The 17,223-nt window shown below is 39.3% G+C and overlaps 2 protein-coding genes across 2 annotated transcripts in view; both read right to left on the reverse strand.

Annotated features, from left to right (window-relative positions):
- Positions 1–6,307, reverse strand: part of cfap57 (cilia and flagella associated protein 57) — a 48,856-nt gene extending 42,549 nt beyond the window's left edge. The window contains exon 1 of the mRNA XM_038308749.1: positions 6,122–6,307. Coding sequence (XP_038164677.1) covers positions 6,122–6,269 — 148 coding nt within the window. The 5' untranslated portion in view covers positions 6,270–6,307. The remainder of the gene's footprint in view (positions 1–6,121) is intronic.
- Positions 6,308–10,998: 4,691 nt separating this feature from the next.
- efcc1 (EF-hand and coiled-coil domain containing 1) overlaps positions 10,999–17,223 on the reverse strand; it is a 28,251-nt gene continuing 22,026 nt past the window's right edge. Inside the window, exon 5 of the mRNA XM_038308756.1 lies at positions 10,999–11,543. Coding sequence (XP_038164684.1) covers positions 11,540–11,543 — 4 coding nt within the window. The 3' untranslated portion in view covers positions 10,999–11,539. The remainder of the gene's footprint in view (positions 11,544–17,223) is intronic.

Raw genomic sequence — 17,223 nt, forward strand, 5'->3', positions numbered from 1 at the left:
CTCATCTTGTTTTTTCTAGTTGCCTCATTTTCTCTCAGTGATTACAACCTGGCCTGGTGTCGCCTTGGGGTCCACCAGAGCAGCTGGAGGAGGTGTGCGTGGATGAGGAAGTCTGGACATCACTGCTTAGACTACTGCCTCCATCACCTCCTCCGTCTCCTCCTCCACCAGCTCCCCCGCCACCTGCTCCTGCACCTTCTCCACCAGAAACAATTCTGTAATCCTAATTTTAATATACTGATATATTTTATTAATACCAACAATGTTGAACACCCCCTAACACCCACTACTGTCTAACACCGAACCTTAGCTAAATTAGCAAGTGCTGCTCATAGTAGTCAGCAGTACAGTCATAGATTGTTCTGCTGAATTTTAGATGAAATGTTATGAATAATCGTAATCTCTATAATAATCTCAGGCGTTCAGCAGCTCTTTGCTAAACTCTATAATAATCTCAGGTGTTCAGCAGCTCTTTGCTAATCTCTATAATAATCTCAGGTGTTTAGTAGCTCTTTGCTAATCTCTATAATAATCTCAGGTGTTCAGCAGCTCTTTGCTAATCTCTATAATAATCTCAGGTTTACAGCAGCTCTTTGTTAATCTCTATAATCATCTCAGGTGTTCAGCAGCCCTTTGCTAATCTCTATAATAATCTCAGATGTACAGCAGCTCTTTGCTAATCTCTATAATAATCTCAGGTGTACAGCAGCTCTTTGCTAATCTCTATAATAATCTCAGGTGTTTTGCAGCTCTTTGCTAATCTCTATAATAATCTCAGGTGTTCAGCAGCTCTTTGCTAATTGCTATAATAATCTCAGGTGTTTTGCAGCTCTTTGCTAATCTCTATAATAATCTCAGGTGTTCAGCAGCTCTTTGCTAATCTCTATAATAATCTCAGGTGTTCAGCAGCTCTTTGCTAATCTCCATAATAATCTCAGGTGTTTTGCAGCTCTTTGCTAATCTCTATAATAATCTCAGGTGTTCAGCAGCTCTTTGCTAATCTCCATAATAATCTCAGGTGTTTTGCAGCTCTTTGCAGCTCTTTGCTAATTGCTATAATAATCTCAGGTGTTTTGCAGCTCTTTGCTAATCTCTATAATAATCTCAGGTGTTCAGCAGCTCTTTGCTAATCTCTATAATAATCTCAGGTGTTCAGCAGCTCTTTGCTAATCTCTATAATAATCTCAGGTGTTCAGCAGCTCTTTGCTAATCTCTATAATAATCTCAGGTGTTCAGCAGCTCTTTGTTAATCTCTATAATAATCTCAGGTGTTTTGCAGCTCTTTGCTAATCTCTATAATAATCTCAGGTGTTCAGCAGCTCTTTGCTAATCTCCATAATAATCTCAGGTGTTTTGCAGCTCTTTGCAGCTCTTTGCTAATTGCTATAATAATCTCAGGTGTTTTGCAGCTCTTTGCAGCTCTTTGCTAATTGTTATCATAATCTCAGGTGTTCAGCAGCTCTTTGCTAATTGCTATAATAATCTCAGGTGTTTTGCAGCTCTTTGCAGCTCTTTGCTAATTGCTATAATAATCTCAGGTGTTTTGCAGCTCTTTGCTAATCTCTATAATAATCTCAGGTGTTCAGCAGCTCTTTGCTAATCTCTATAATAATCTCAGGTGTTCAGCAGCTCTTTGCTAATTGCTATAATAATCTCAGGTGTTTTGCAGCTCTTTGCTAATCGCTATAATAATCTCAGGTGTAGAGCAGCTCTTTGCTTATCTCTATAATAATCTCAGGTGTTCAGCAGCTCTTTGCTAATTTATATAATAATCTCAGGTGTTCAGCAGAGCCTTTTGCTAATCTCTATGATAGTCTCAGGTGTTCAGCAGCTCTTTGCTAATCTCTATAATAATCTCAGGTGTTCAGCAGCTCTTTGCTAATCTCCATAATAATCTCAGGCGTTCAGAAGCTCTTTGCTAATCTCTATAATAATCTCAGGTGTAGAGCAGCTCTTTGCTAATCTCTAAAATAATCTCAGGTGTTCAGCAGCTCTTTGCTAATCTCTATAATAATCTCAGATGTTTTGCAGCTCTTTGCTAATCTCTATAATAATCTCAGGTGTTTTGCAGCTCTTTGCTAATCTCTATAATAATCTCAGGTGTTTTGCAGCTCTTTGCTAATCTCTATAATAATCTCAGGTGTTCAGCAGCTCTTTGCTAATCTCTATAATAATCTCAGGTGTTCAGCAGCTCTTTGCTAATCTCTATAATAATCTCAGGTGTTCAACAGCTCTTTGCTAATCTCTATAATAATCTCAGGTGTTCAGCAGCTCTTTGCTAATCTCTATAATAATCTCAGGTGTTCAGCAGCTCTTTGCTAATCTCTATAATAATCTCAGGTGTTCAGCAGCTCTTTGCTAATCTCTATAATAATCTCAGGTGTTCAGCAGCTCTTTGCTAATCTCTATAACAATCTCAGGTGTTCAGCAGCTCTTTGCTAATCTCTATAATAATCTCAGGTGTTTTGCAGCTCTTTGCTAATCTCTATAATAATCTCAGGTGTTCAGCAGCTCTTTGCTAATCTCTATAATAATCTCAGGTGTACAGCAGCTCTTTGCTAATCTCTATAATAATCTCAGGTGTTCAGCAGCTCTTTGCTAATCTCTATAATAATCTCAGGTGTTCAGCAGCTCTTTGCTAATCTCTATAATAATCTCAGGTGTTCAGCAGCTCTTTGCTAATCTCTATAATAATCTCAGGTGTTCAGCAGCTCTTTGCTAATCTCTATAATAATCTCAGGTGTTCAGCAGCTCTTTGCTAATCTCTATAATAATCTCAGGTGTTCAGCAGCTCTTTGCTAATCTGTATAATAATCTCAGGTGTTCAGCAGCTCTTTGCTAATCTCTATAATAATCTCAGGTGTTCAGCAGCTCTTTGCTAATCTCTATAATAATCTCAGGTGTTCAGCAGCTCTTTGCTAATCTCTATAATAATCTCAGATGTACAGCAGCTCTTTGCTAATCTCTATAATAATCTCAGCAGTTCAGCAGCTCTTTGCTAATCTCTATAATAATCTCAGGTGTTCAGCAGCTCTTTACTAATCTCTATAATAATCTCAGGTGTTCAGCAGCTCTTTGCTAATCTCTATAATAATCTCAGGTGTTCAGCAGCTCTTTGCTAATCTCTATAATAATCTCAGGTGTTCAGCAGCTCTTTGCTAATCTCTATAATAATCTCAGGTGTTTTGCAGCTCTTTGCTAATCTCTATAATAATCTCAGGTGTTCAGCAGCTCTTTGCTAATCTCTATAATAATCTCAGGTGTTTTGCAGCTCTTTGCTAATCTCTATAATAATCTCAGGTGTTCAGCAGCTCTTTGCTAATCTCTATAATAATCTCAGGTGTACAGCAGCTCTTTGCTAATCTCTATAATAATCTCAGGTGTTCAGCAGCTCTTTGCTAATCTCTATAATAATCTCAGGTGTTCAGCAGCTCTTTGCTAATCTCTATAATAATCTCAGGTGTTTTGCAGCTCTTTGCTAATCTCTATAATAATCTCAGGTGTTCAGCAGCTCTTTGCTAATCTCTATAATAATCTCAGGTGTACAGCAGCTCTTTGCTAATCTCTATAATAATCTCAGGTGTTCAGCAGCTCTTTGCTAATCTCTATAATAATCTCAGGTGTTCAGCAGCTCTTTGCTAATCTCTATAATAATCTCAGGTGTTCAGCAGCTCTTTGCTAATCTCTATAATAATCTCAGGTGTTCAGCAGCTCTTTGCTAATCTCTATAATAATCTCAGTTGTTCAGCAGCTCTTTGCTAATCTCTATAATAATCTCAGGTGTTCAGCAGCTCTTTGCTAATCTCTATAATAATCTCAGGTGTTCAGCAGCTCTTTGCTAATCTCTATAATAATCTCAGGTGTTCAGCAGCTCTTTGCTAATCTCTATAATAATCTCAGGTGTTCAGCAGCTCTTTGCTAATCTCTATAATAATCTCAGGTGTTTTGCAGCTCTTTGCTAATCTCTATAATAATCTCAGGTGTTCAGCAGCTCTTTGCTAATATCTATAATAATCTCAGGTGTTCAGCAGCTCTTTGCTAATCTCTATAATAATCTCAGGTGTTTTGCAGCTCTTTGCTAATCTCTATAATAATCTCAGGTGTTCAGCAGCTCTTTGCTAATATCTATAATAATCTCAGGTCTACAGCAGCTCTTTGCTAATCTCTATAATAATCTCAGGTGTTTTGCAGCTCTTTGCTAATCTCTATAATAATCTCAGGTGTTCAGCAGCTCTTTACTAATCTCTATAATAATCTCAGGTGTTCAGCAGCTCTTTGCTAATCTCTATAATAATCTCAGGTGTTCAGCAGCTCTTTGCTAATCTCTATAATAATCTCAGGTGTTCAGCAGCTCTTTGCTAATCTCTATAATAATCTCAGTTGTTTTGCAGCTCTTTGCTAATCTCTATAATAATCTCAGGTGTTCAGCAGCTCTTTGCTAATCTCTATAATAATCTCAGGTGTTCAGCAGCTCTTTGCTAATCTCTATAATAATCTCAGGTGTTCAGCAGCTCTTTGCTAATCTCTATAATAATCGCAGGTGTTCAGCAGCTCTTTGCTAATCTCTATAATAATCTCAGGTGTTCAGCAGCTCTTTGCTAATCTCTATAATAATCTCAGGTGTTCAGCAGCTCTTTGCTAATCTCTATAATAATCTCAGGTGTTCAGCAGCTCTTTGCTAATCTCTATAATAATCTCAGGTGTTTTGCAGCTCTTTGCTAATCTCTATAATAATCTCAGGTGTTCAGCAGCTCTTTGCTAATATCTATAATAATCTCAGGTGTTCAGCAGCTCTTTGCTAATCTCTATAATAATCTCAGGTGTTTTGCAGCTCTTTGCTAATCTCTATAATAATCTCAGGTGTTCAGCAGCTCTTTGCTAATATCTATAATAATCTCAGGTCTACAGCAGCTCTTTGCTAATCTCTATAATAATCTCAGGTGTTTTGCAGCTCTTTGCTAATCTCTATAATAATCTCAGGTGTTCAGCAGCTCTTTACTAATCTCTATAATAATCTCAGGTGTTCAGCAGCTCTTTGCTAATCTCTATAATAATCTCAGGTGTTCAGCAGCTCTTTGCTAATCTCTATAATAATCTCAGGTGTTCAGCAGCTCTTTGCTAATCTCTATAATAATCTCAGTTGTTTTGCAGCTCTTTGCTAATCTCTATAATAATCTCAGGTGTTTTGCAGCTCTTTGCTAATCTCTATAATAATCTCAGGTGTTCAGCAGCTCTTTGCTAATATCTATAATAATCTCAGGTGTACAGCAGCTCTTTGCTAATCTCTATAATATCTCAGGTGTTTTGCAGCTCTTTGCTAATCTCTATAATAATCTCAGGTGTTCAGCAGCTCTTTGCTAATCTCTATAATAATCTCAGGTGTTCAGCAGCTCTTTGCTAATCTCTATAATAATCTCAGGTGTTTTGCAGCTCTTTGCTAATCTCTATAATAATCTCAGGTGTTCAGCAGCTCTTTGCTAATCTCTATAATAATCTCAGGTGTTCAGCAGCTCTTTGCTAATCTCTATAATAATCTCAGGTGTTCAGCAGCTCTTTGCTAATCTCTATAATAATCTCAGGTGTTCAGCAGCTCTTTGCTAATCTCTATAATAATCTCAGGTGTTTTGCAGCTCTTTGCTAATCTCTATAATAATCTCAGGTGTTCAGCAGCTCTTTGCTAATCTCTATAATAATCTCAGGTGTTCAGCAGCTCTTTGCTAATCTCTATAATAATCTCAGGTGTTCAGCAGCTCTTTGCTAATATCTATAATAATCTCAGGTGTTCAGCAGCTCTTTGCTAATCTCTATAATAATCTCAGGTGTTTTGCAGCTCTTTGCTAATCTCTATAATAATATCAGGTGTTCAGCAGCTCTTTGCTAATCTCTATAATAATCTCAGGTGTTTTGCAGCTCTTTGCTAATCTCTATAATAATCTCAGGTGTTCAGCAGCTCTTTGCTAATATCTATAATAATCTCAGGTGTACAGCAGCTCTTTGCTAATCTCTATAATATCTCAGGTGTTTTGTAGCTCTTTGCTAATCTCTATAATAATCTCAGGTGTTCAGCAGCTCTTTGCTAATCTCTATAATAATCTCAGGTGTTCAGCAGCTCTTTGTCTACCTGGAAGGAAGCGCTGCCACCTCTGGGCGCAGTGCTGCATCACGCAGCGGCTCCCGCAGGTGAAAAGCACCGTGTGTTCATCCAGCAGCGCCAGGCCGCCGCTCCGCGGGCCGAAGACAAAGTGAGGCTGAGAGGAAACGGAGCTCATCCTGTTCAAACTGAGACAACCTGAAGCAGAAGAACCAACACCACCATATCAGGTGTTTGAGTCACGTAGCTAGGCGACCTGTCAGATCCCGCGATAACTACTGGGGTTTTTTTTTTGCTTTTCTGTCCAGTCTTTTACTACTATTATTATTATTATTATTATTATTGTTATTATTATTATTATTATTATTATTATTATTATTATTATTATTATTATTATTATTATTATTATATCATTGAACAAACATTATTTCAAGTAGGAATCACCACTTTTCTGTCTTACATAAAAAAGAGAAGACAACATATATCATAAACCTACGGAAGAGGATTAGGGCCACTGGAAAAAAAAAAAAGTTAACTGATTTTTTAAAAAAAATTTCAGTTTAGTATGGGAAAAAAGTCAGAATTCTGACTTTAATCTCAGAATTCTGACCTTTTTATTAGAATTCTGACTTTAATCTCAGAATTCTGACTTTTTTCTCAGAATTCTGCCTTTTTTCTCAGAATTCTGACTTTAATGTCAGACTTTTTTGTTGTCAGAATTCTGAGAAAAAAGTCAGAATTCTGAGAAAAAAGTCAGAATTCTGACATTAAAGTCAGAAAGACTTTTGTCCCATACTATACTGAAATAAAATAAAAAAAATCAGTTAACTATTTTTTTTTTTCCAGTGGCCCTAATCCTCTTCCGTATAAACCTAACTATTGCAAAGGAACAGAGATAGATTAATAAACAGGTAGTAATATTAGAACCAATGGAAACATACAAAACTTAGGAAAAAAGAAACATTTATAACAGCCTCATTCTGCAACAAGACAGTTTCTTACATCATGTTAACTTTTGCATTTGCTGAATCATAAACCAGAAATGTTGACTTGTCTACAAAGTTTTTATCAATATTTGTCAGTTAACAGAGATAAAGGTGAGTAGAAGATTTTGAGTTCGTTTATAAAACTTATTATTGAAGGTTTTTCATTTTTCCATTTACATACATGTATATGATATCTTCCCATACTTAGAGCAAAATTGAGCATATCAAATAAATCCTTCAACCTGTAATTCTTCTATGTTAATATTTGATTTATGTCAAAACGTGTTAGATTATCTATTTTGATACTTAACCAAATATGCAGGTTCTGCCTAAACTAACCTGTGACTCGACATGAATAGAAGAGATGTTCAAAGTTTCTGGCATCAACCTCAAATCCAAATCTTTTCCTAAGAGTTTCTGCTGTTGGATAATAACTATTAATAATTTTATATTATATTTCTTTTACTTTTGGTGGAATTGGCCATTTTAAATATTGAAAATATTTTTCTATGTTATTGGAATCATTAATTATACAAATTTTTGTCATTCCAGTAAAATTATGAAAGATTTTACATTTAAATGCTGTCCCTATAAAATGATTGTTACATTTTTTTATCTCTAATATGTGTCAGGATCCAAAGCTTGCCCACCAGAGGGCGCCATAGATCCTTCCTGGGAGCTTGTGCTCAGTCGTGGCAGCTGTTCCCCATTAGCTCATTAAGAGTTTCCCTATATAAACTGGAGGGGAACTTCACTCTGGGCCAGATTGTTCTGTCATGATCGGCAGGGTTTCTATGATTAATGAAACTGGGAAATAGAAAATCGGGTTAATGGAAAAAGGAAATTGAAAAATGGTTAAATTAAAAAATAGATTAATGAAAAATGGGTAAATAAATAAAGGGATAAATGAAAAATGGACAAATGAAAAATAGATAAATGAAAAATAGATAAAACAGAAATTGAGAAATAGATAATCTGAAAAATAAAAAAATATAAAAATTAATGCTTAATGAAAAAGGGAAATTGAAAAGTGGTTAAATGAAAATTAGATTAATGAAAAATGGGTAAATGGGTAAATGGATAAAGAGATAAATGACAAATAGATAAATGAAAAAGAGAAATTGGGAAATTGATATGAAAAATAAATAAATTAAACATTGGTTTAATGAAAAAGCTAAATTATTTATTTAACAAATTTTTTATTTATTTCACTAATTTTCTTCATTTTTTGATTTATTTTACTCATTTTTTATTTATTTCACCCATTTATTTATTTAATTTTGGCTGAAATGGCTCTCCATACACACAGAGGCAGGGGAAAAGTCCAAAGGTTTATTGAGTTCAGAACAGGGATCTTCCTGGAAAGCAGAGAGGACAAAACAGGTTAGGTGCAGGTTCAGGTTCAGGTTCCAGGGAAGTCAGGGAGTCAGACAGGCAGGCAGGCTCGGGCTTGTTAACCACAACAGGGTCAAAACAATCCGGCCCAAAATGAAGTTCCCCTCCAGCTTACATAGGGAAACTCTTAATGAGCTAATGGGGAACAGCTGCCACGACTGAGCACAAGCTCCCAGGAAGGATCTATGGCGCCCTCTGGTGGGCAAGCCTCTGGATCCTGACAATATGCAAATTTTTAGTTCTGGCAAGACTACTTGTATGTTTGACTGAGAGATTGTGCTTCGTATTTAATGCAGCAGGTAATATTTTGCATATTTAATTCTGTGTACAAACAGTGGATACAAATTTTTTCTTTAAAAGTGTAAAAATGTAAGAAAATTCCAGGCTCATCCATTAGGTCAGTAACACAGATCAGTTTTTTTTCAAACCAAACTTCTTTAAATATTGTTTTCCTGTTTATCATTATAGTTTTGTTGTTCCACAGTCTGGAGCCATGTGGAGTAAAATTACGTGAAAAAAAATCCTCTTCCAAAAGTGTAATATCTGTTTATGAAATTCAGATAATTTGACTGGCAGTTTCCTAATTTATAATCACATTTCAGTACGAATTCCAACCCTCCGACTTTCTAAAAAATATTTTTAGGGATATGAAACCAGATGGATTCTTTCTGTGACATAAAAGCTTTTACCCAATTTATTTTTAAAACTCCTACCATTGATTCAAAATCTAGTGTTTTCAGGCCTCCTTTTTCCTAATCTTTAACCATTTGTGATTTTTTTAAGATAATGCGTTTTGTTTCTCCATATAAAGTGGTATATTATAGAATTTGCTTTTTTGAAGTGTTTTTTGGAGACTTTAAGCTACATGGATAGATCAAAAACAGGTTTCGACCAAAAATTGATCGATCTCTCATTAGCCAGGGATTAAGTTTCTTCCTCCCTTATTTTTGTCTCTTTCATTGATTTTATGCCAAAATAATAGACTTTGGATTTAACAGGAATGGACATTATTTGTGCCTCTGTATTATTTAACTTTTTTTGTACATTTATATTCAATCCAGATGCTTTGGAAAACACAGAAATAATGTTCAATGCTTTGCAAATTACTGACTTGTCTCTTAGAAAGAAAACTGTATCATCTGCGAATTGACTGATGCGAAATTCATAATCAAAGATATATTTATACCTTTAAATTCTGAGTTATTTACAACCAAATAAGCCAACATCTGGGTGCATAAAATGAAAGGTTTTGGTGCTATCGGACAACCTTGTCTAATCCACGAGAAATTTCTATTCTAGGGGTCATTCCTGGGTTTAGAGAATCATAACTGATTATGTGTTTATACAACATATTACTTTACAAAACTTTTCACCAGATCCTAACTTTTTTAGTGTCTGAGCCAGAAAGCGGTGTTCTATAGAATTGAAGGCTTTGAAAAAGTCAATGAGGAGAATGAGACTTTCAGAATCTATAAGCGACTGAAAGTCAAGCAAGTCTCGTTTTAATCTCACATTATTATAGACATATATATATATTCTGCCTTTTATGAAGTTTGACTGAACCTTGTCAACTAGAGTGGCCAGAAAATGTTTAAATCGATTTGCATTTACTAAAGCTACTAATTTGTAGTCATTGCACAGAAGAGTTATACGTCTCCAGTTATTCAGGTTCAGCAAATTCTTATTAGGTAACAAAGTTATCAGTCCTTTATCTATTCATCTATACATTCTAAAAAAGCTCTTTAATATCATTCCAAAAGTGTTTATAAAATTCGGATGTTATGCCGTCTATTCCTGGTGACATCTGTTTTATTGCAGTTTCCATTTTTGATACGGTTAAGTCTTCACCTAATATTTTTTTCCCTTCATTTTGTTTTTTTATGTTTTTTATACATGTTGTAAAAACCCCATATTTTAACATTTATCTGCTTTTAGTCATCAATAATTGTGTCATTTTTCTTCAGTGTATGTATTCTCTTGTGCTGTATTTTTTTCTCCAAGTTCTATCCATCTCGCTTTTAAACTTATAATTGCTCCATTAGCTTTTTCCTTATACATGTCATCTAATTTGACTTAAAGTGTCGTCAATTCAGCCTTTTCCTCTGTTGTTATATCAATTTTTCCACATATCTCATTTATAAAAAAAAAATTTCTTTTTTTGTTTCCCTGTTCCAATGGCTAACTGTTTAAGTTCAAATTTGAACCACTCCCACTTGTTCATATGTGACATATCCAGACCATTTATGTTTTGAAAAAGAATTTTAACTTGCCTAAAGAATTCGGCATTAAGTAATATTATTACTATTATTGCATTTCCAGATGTTTTCTGATGATTTGGGTTGTTGAATTATTCTTACTGACAGTTCAAACATGCAGTGCTCTGTTAGGGGGGGATATGAAAATGTCACATTTTAAAACATCTTTAGCTATGATCTGAGCAGATCTTTCGAAGCAGATCTATCTGAGCAGATCTATCTGATAATGACAATCCGATCAGGAAAAAAATGCAGACTTGATCACACAAACTCTGGAGAATCTGTTAAAAATTGACTTTATTAAAACTTTCACTGAAGGTCAGATAAACAAACAAGACAGAAATTACTGGAGGAAAGCAGACTGGGCGACGTCCACCAGCACTGGGGAGCATTGATCAGAGGATCATGGTGACTCTGGAGGAGCTGCAGAGCTGTTTCCCTGCATAGGTCTTCATGGATTCTCTCCATCTGGAGATCCTTGGTCACTGCTTCTGCCTTCAACCAGAGAAGCACGAATCCTCTTTGACTTTCAGCTCATTTCAGATCTTTTTTACAAGGAAAAAAAAATAAGTTGAGGACTTTTTAAAGGACTAATTTAACGTTTAGACAAAGTGCGACTAGGTCTACTTTATGGAAATATCTACACAGAGTTCAGTGAACTTCAAAGGGCACGAAGAGCTGCTTGCTTTTGCACACCCAGCCCAGAAGGTGGCAGCGTCCATCAGCAGAAGATGAGGCTGTGCAGTGACTGCAGGGATCCACCAGCAGCCAGTTCCTGGTAGAGAACATGAAACTCCTCCAGAAGCTGAGCTCTACCTGAAGAGAGGAGAGCAAAGACAGAGCGAATCACACTCAATTCTATTCAGTTTATATCTATAGCTCCAATTCACATCATGTCATTTCAAGGCACTTTCCAGTTCACCAGATCATCCAGTCAGATTGATTCAGAGTTTTCTATCTAAGGAAAACCAGCTGATTGCATCGACTCATTGACTCTTCAGCAATCCCTCACACTAAGCATGCTTGTAGCGACAGTGGAGAGGAAAATCTCCCTTTGAACAGGAAGAAACCTCCAGCAGAACCAGGCTCAGTGTGAGCGGCCATCTGCTGAGGCCGACTGGGGTTCAAGGAGACAGAAGCAGAGATAGAAAAAGAAGCATAGATGCAAAAGGCAACTGTCAACCAGCTCCACAGGCAGCCCCGTCCAGGAAACACACAGCCAGGCAGACGAGCTCCGAGCCAGCTCCCATGTCAGAGGATGAAGAGAGCACATCCAGTTAGTCACAGTCAGAGAAACAGGACTACACTGGAAAACAGGCCAAGCTCCAACATCTAGAATCAAAGGTGTTGATGGCAGCAGCACAGCTGATATTTCTCTCCAGGATGGAGTCACAGCCAAACAGGAACAGACCAGATGAAGCTACTATGAGAAAAAGCAGAGAGAGCAGAACGTTAGAGATTGAACTAATAGATTCTGCAGAGTGGGAGAATAGAGATAGAATGATGAAAAAGGGGTCCCTATGTCCTCCAGCAGTCTAAGCCTATAGCAGCAGAACTATAGAGATAGCTCAGGATAACCTGAGCCACTCTAACTAGAAGCTTTATGACAAAGGAAAGTTTTAAGCCTAGCCTTAAAAGTAGACAGGGTGTCTGCCTCACGGACTAAAACTGGTAGTTGGTTCCACAGGAGAGGAGCCTGATAACTAAAAGATCTGCCTCCCATTCTACTTTTAGAAATTCTAGGAACCACTAGTAGACCTGCAGATTGAGAGCGAAGTGCTCTGTTAGGAACATAAGGAACAATCAGATCTCTGATATCAGATGGAGCTTGGCCATTTAAGGCTTTATATGTGAGAAGGAGGATTTTAAATTCTATTCTGGATTTAACAGGAAGCCAATGAAGAGAAGCCAGGATAGGCGAGATATGATCTCTCTTTTTCATTTTCATCAGAACTCTGGCTGCAGCATTTTGGATCAGCTGAAGGCTTTTAACTACAGTTTGTGGACTTCCTTATAGTAAAGAATTACAATAGTCCAGCCTTGAAGTAACAAATGCATGGACTAGTTTCTCAGCATCACCCCTGGACCAGAGATTTCTCATTTTTGCAATATTCCACAGATGAAAGAAGGAAATTCTAGAAACCTCTTTGATATGGGATTTAAATGACAGGTCCTGATCAGGAACAACACCAAGATTTGGTACTTCAGTAGCCCTTGTATGTTAGATCCAGTTGGTACTTGATCTAACATCCAAGTTGAAGGCTTAGATGAAGACAATAGTTTTGCTAACTCTGAAAGTTTAACTGGATCAAAGCAGTCTAAACCCGGTTCAGATTCCATGACTACCTCAGATGCTGCCCCAACCTCCAGAGACAAACCAATTGAGGATAGAGGAGTGCTTATGATCTTATTTTTAATAAGATCAATCTTATTTATAAATAATCCCATAAAATCATTGCTGCTAAGAGCAGGTGGAATGGACGGTTCAACAGAGCTATGGCTCTGGGTGAGTTTGGCAACTGGACTAAAAAGAAATCTAGGATTATTCTTATTCTCCTCTATTAATGAGGAGAAATATGCTGCTCTTGCTTTACAAAGGGTCCTTTTATACAGCAGTAAACTATTTTTCCAGACTAGGTAGGATTCCCGCAGGCCGGTGGAGCGATATTTTCTCTCCAGTTTCCTAGCATTTTGCTTTAAAGTGCGCAGCTCTGCATTAAACCAAGGAGCAAGCTTTCTATTTTTAACGGTTTTCATTTTCAAAGGAGCTGCGTTGTCTAAGGCAGTACGCAGAGAACTAGCAACCCCATCAACAAAATCATCAACCTGTGAAGGGGAATAAGCTAAGCTTTTGCACTCTGCAGCACTGCTCAGTGACACAGAGGAGAGAGAAAGTGAAGCAGATTCTTTAAAATTTATAACTGCACTATCTGATAAAGATCTACTAAAATTGAACCTTCTTTTGGGGGAGGAGAACTCTGTTAAAGTAATCCTGAAAGTTATTAATAAAAGTGGTCAGAGAGGACAGGGTTGTGAGGAAATACTGTTATTTCTTTACATTCTATGCCGTATGTCAGCACAAGATCCAAAGTATGAAGATGAGAATGCGTGGGACTATTCACATTTTGAACAAAGCCAATAGTGTCTAAGATAGCATTAAAGGCTGCTCTTAAGCTATCGCCTTCAATGTCAGCATGGATGTTAAAATCTCCCACTATGATGACCCTGTCAGTATTTAATACCAAATCAGAAAGGAACTCTGAAAACTCATCTAAAAATTCAGAGTAAGGACCTGGTGGACGATACAAAGTTACAAAAAGAAGAGGTTTTCTTGCCTTGAAATTTGGATCAGGGAAATTAAGGGTTAAATGATCAAAGAGTTGTAGGTATTAATTGTTTTGGGAGTAATCAGTAAGTCAGACTGGAAGATTGTTGCTACTCCTCCTCCTCGCCCAGAACTTCTGGGGATGTGAAAATTTAAATAGCTTGAAGGAGTTGCCTCATTTATGCTCACATAATCCTCTTGCTGCAGCCAGGTTTCTGTAAGGCAAAACAAGTCAATGTGATTATCAAAAATCAAGTCATTAACTAGCAGACTTTTAGAGGAAAGAGATCTTATATTAAACAGACCACATTTAATCATTTTAAATTTTCCCCCAATTGGAGTTATTTTGATCTTAATTAGATTATCATGATTTACTCCTTTGGGAATCTTTGCTAATTTATTAGATTTTGGTCGTGGGCAAGACACTGTCTGGATGGAGTAAAGAGTGGGTAACAGTAGAGAAGCTGCAGAGATGTGTGTTAAACTACAACTCTGCTTCCTGGTCTGCACCCTGGGTGGTCAGGGTTTTGGAGGACTAATAAATGTGGCCAGATTCCTAGAAAGAAGAGCTGCCCCATCCAAAGTGGGATGGATGCCGTCTCTCCGAATCAGACCAGGCTTTCCCCAAAAGGATTGCCAATTATTAATGTAGCCCACGTTGTTTTCAGGACACCACCTAGACAACCAGCGGTTGAATGACGACATGCGGCTACACTCAGACCAGCTGAGCTTCATTCAGACCCTGAACTGGACCCACCAGTGCTCAGCCTTCACCGGTCTATGCTACTGGTTCCCAGCTTAAAGGATTACACTGGTCTGAACTGTTCATCACTAACCTCGGCGTGGGCTCCTGCCAACCTCCGAAGATCTGAGCTTCATCTTCCCAGAAGGCCTTGGGCTGACGTCCTGAAACAAGAAGACAGCTGTCCTTAGTGAGGTGGGGTTGTTGGTCTGGACCACCATCCGATGTCTGCAGATGATCCTGAACCATCCAACCCTAAGATCTAGACCTCTCTCAGAGGAAAGAACATCTGTTCCCATCCTGACACCCTACAGTTCGCAGTTCCTGAAGATGACGAGGAGGAAGATTCACATCCATACTCTGCATTGAATAACAACAGAGATGAATCCGCTGACCTCATCATGTTCAGCCAATCCACTGACGCCAAATCACACCCCCTCCTGGTCCCATCAGGAGGCTACGGAGCCTGACCTGGTTTTGAACTAAATCATTTTTGCATGAAAAAAAATAAAAGTATCGTTGAAAATGTTGAACTAATTGAGATCTATGTTGTTTTTATAGGTGGCGACTATAAAAAACTTTACATAAGGCTCACTTTTTGAAAACATTGAACTTTTAGGAGTAATTTTAAGGCATTGTATTTTGTATGATAAAGTATAATAAAGTAGGAGTACTCTAAATCCACAGAGATTAACTTCAATCAATGAAAACAAGCTTCTTTTAAACAAATATGCATAATTCAGTGAATAGTTGAGAAAATACAGTAAATCAGTAAATCCCCAATTGTTATTATATATGGTTTCATTTATTCATATTTATGGATATTAATCATGAAATACTTAGTATTATTAGTGCTTATTATCATTTATGTTAGTTGAAAAGCTAAATAACCTTGAATTTACAAAATGGGAGAATTGATTGTGTATCAGCGCTTCAGCACGTTTCATTATGTAAATGTCTCATTTCTTCCAGAGGAGCCTCATTCTGATAACCTTCAGCCTGAAACACCTCATCAATAATAAGTTACTATTATTTTTTTGGGATAAATCCTTTATATTAAACTCTGCTTCTGTAATTATTCTCTTAATAAACTGTAACTTTCTCTGATGCCGGGTTTCTAACACCATAACGTTGGCGTGTGGCCTCTGTCTGAACGTCTCAGGGGCCATGGGGGCCCCAGACACATGAAGAATGGGATGAATGACTTGAAGCTTTTTTACAAAACTTTGTTTAAAGGCCACTTTGTTTGTTTGGAGGAGGTGACGCCCCTAGTGGAGGAGGTGCCGGCCCTAGTGGAGGTGGTGACGCCCCTAGTGGAGGAGGTGACGCCCCTAGTGGAGGAGGTGCCGCCCCTAGTGGAGGAGGTGACGCCCCTAGTGGAGGAGGTGACGCCCCTAGTGGAGGAGGTGCCGCCCCTAGTGGAGGAGGTGCCGGCCCTAGTGGAGGAGGTGACGCCCCTAGTGGAGGAGGTGACGCCCCTAGTGGAGGAGGTGACGCCCCTAGTGGAGGTGGTGACGCCCCTAGTGGAGGAGGTGACGCCCCTAGTGGAGGAGGTGCCGCCCCTAGTGGAGGAGGTGCCGGCCCTAGTGGAGGAGGTGCCGCCCCTAGTGGAGGAGGTGACGCCCCTAGTGGAGGAGGTGACGCCCCTAGTGGAGGAGGTGCCGGCCCTAGTGGAGGTGGTGACGCCCCTAGTGGAGGAGGTGCCGCCCCTAGTGGAGGAGGTGCCGCCCCTAGTGGAGGAGGTGACGCCCCTAGTGGAGGAGGTGACGCCCCTAGTGGAGGAGGTGACGCCCCTAGTGGAGGAGGTGCCGCCCCTAGTGGAGGAGGTGCCGCCCCTAGTGGAGGAGGTGACGCCCCTAGTGGAGGAGGTGACGCCCCTAGTGGAGGAGGTGCCGCCCCTAGTGGAGGAGGTGCCGCCCCTAGTGGAGGAGGTGACGCCCCTAGTGGAGGAGGTGACGCCCCTAGTGGAGGAGGTGCCGCCCCTAGTGGAGGAGGTGCCGCCCCTAGTGGAGGAGGTGACGCCCCTAGTGGAGGAGGTGCCGCCCCTAGTGGAGGAGGTGCCGGCCCTAGTGGAGGTGGTGACGCCCCTAGTGGAGGAGGTGCCGCCCCTAGTTGAGGAGGTGCCGCCCCTAGTGGAGGAGGTGCCGCCCCTAGTGGAGGAGGTGCCGGCCCTAGTGGAGGAGGTGACGCCCCTAGTGGAGGAGGTGACGCCCCTAGTGGAGGAGGTGCCGCCCCTAGTGGAGGAGGTGCCGGCCCTAGTGGAGGAGGTGACGCCCCTAGTGGAGGAGGTGCCGCCCCTAGTGGAGGAGGTGCCGCCCCTAGTGGAGGAGGTGACGCCCCTAGTGGAGGAGGTGCCGGCCCTAGTGGAGGAGGTGCCGCCCCTAGTGGAGGACGTGCCGGCCCTAGTGGAGGAGGTGCCGCACCTAGTG

This window comes from Cyprinodon tularosa, unplaced genomic scaffold (assembly GCF_016077235.1).
Source record: "Cyprinodon tularosa strain WSP-4 unplaced genomic scaffold, ASM1607723v1 ctg647, whole genome shotgun sequence".
Classification (NCBI taxonomy): domain Eukaryota; kingdom Metazoa; phylum Chordata; class Actinopteri; order Cyprinodontiformes; family Cyprinodontidae; genus Cyprinodon; species Cyprinodon tularosa.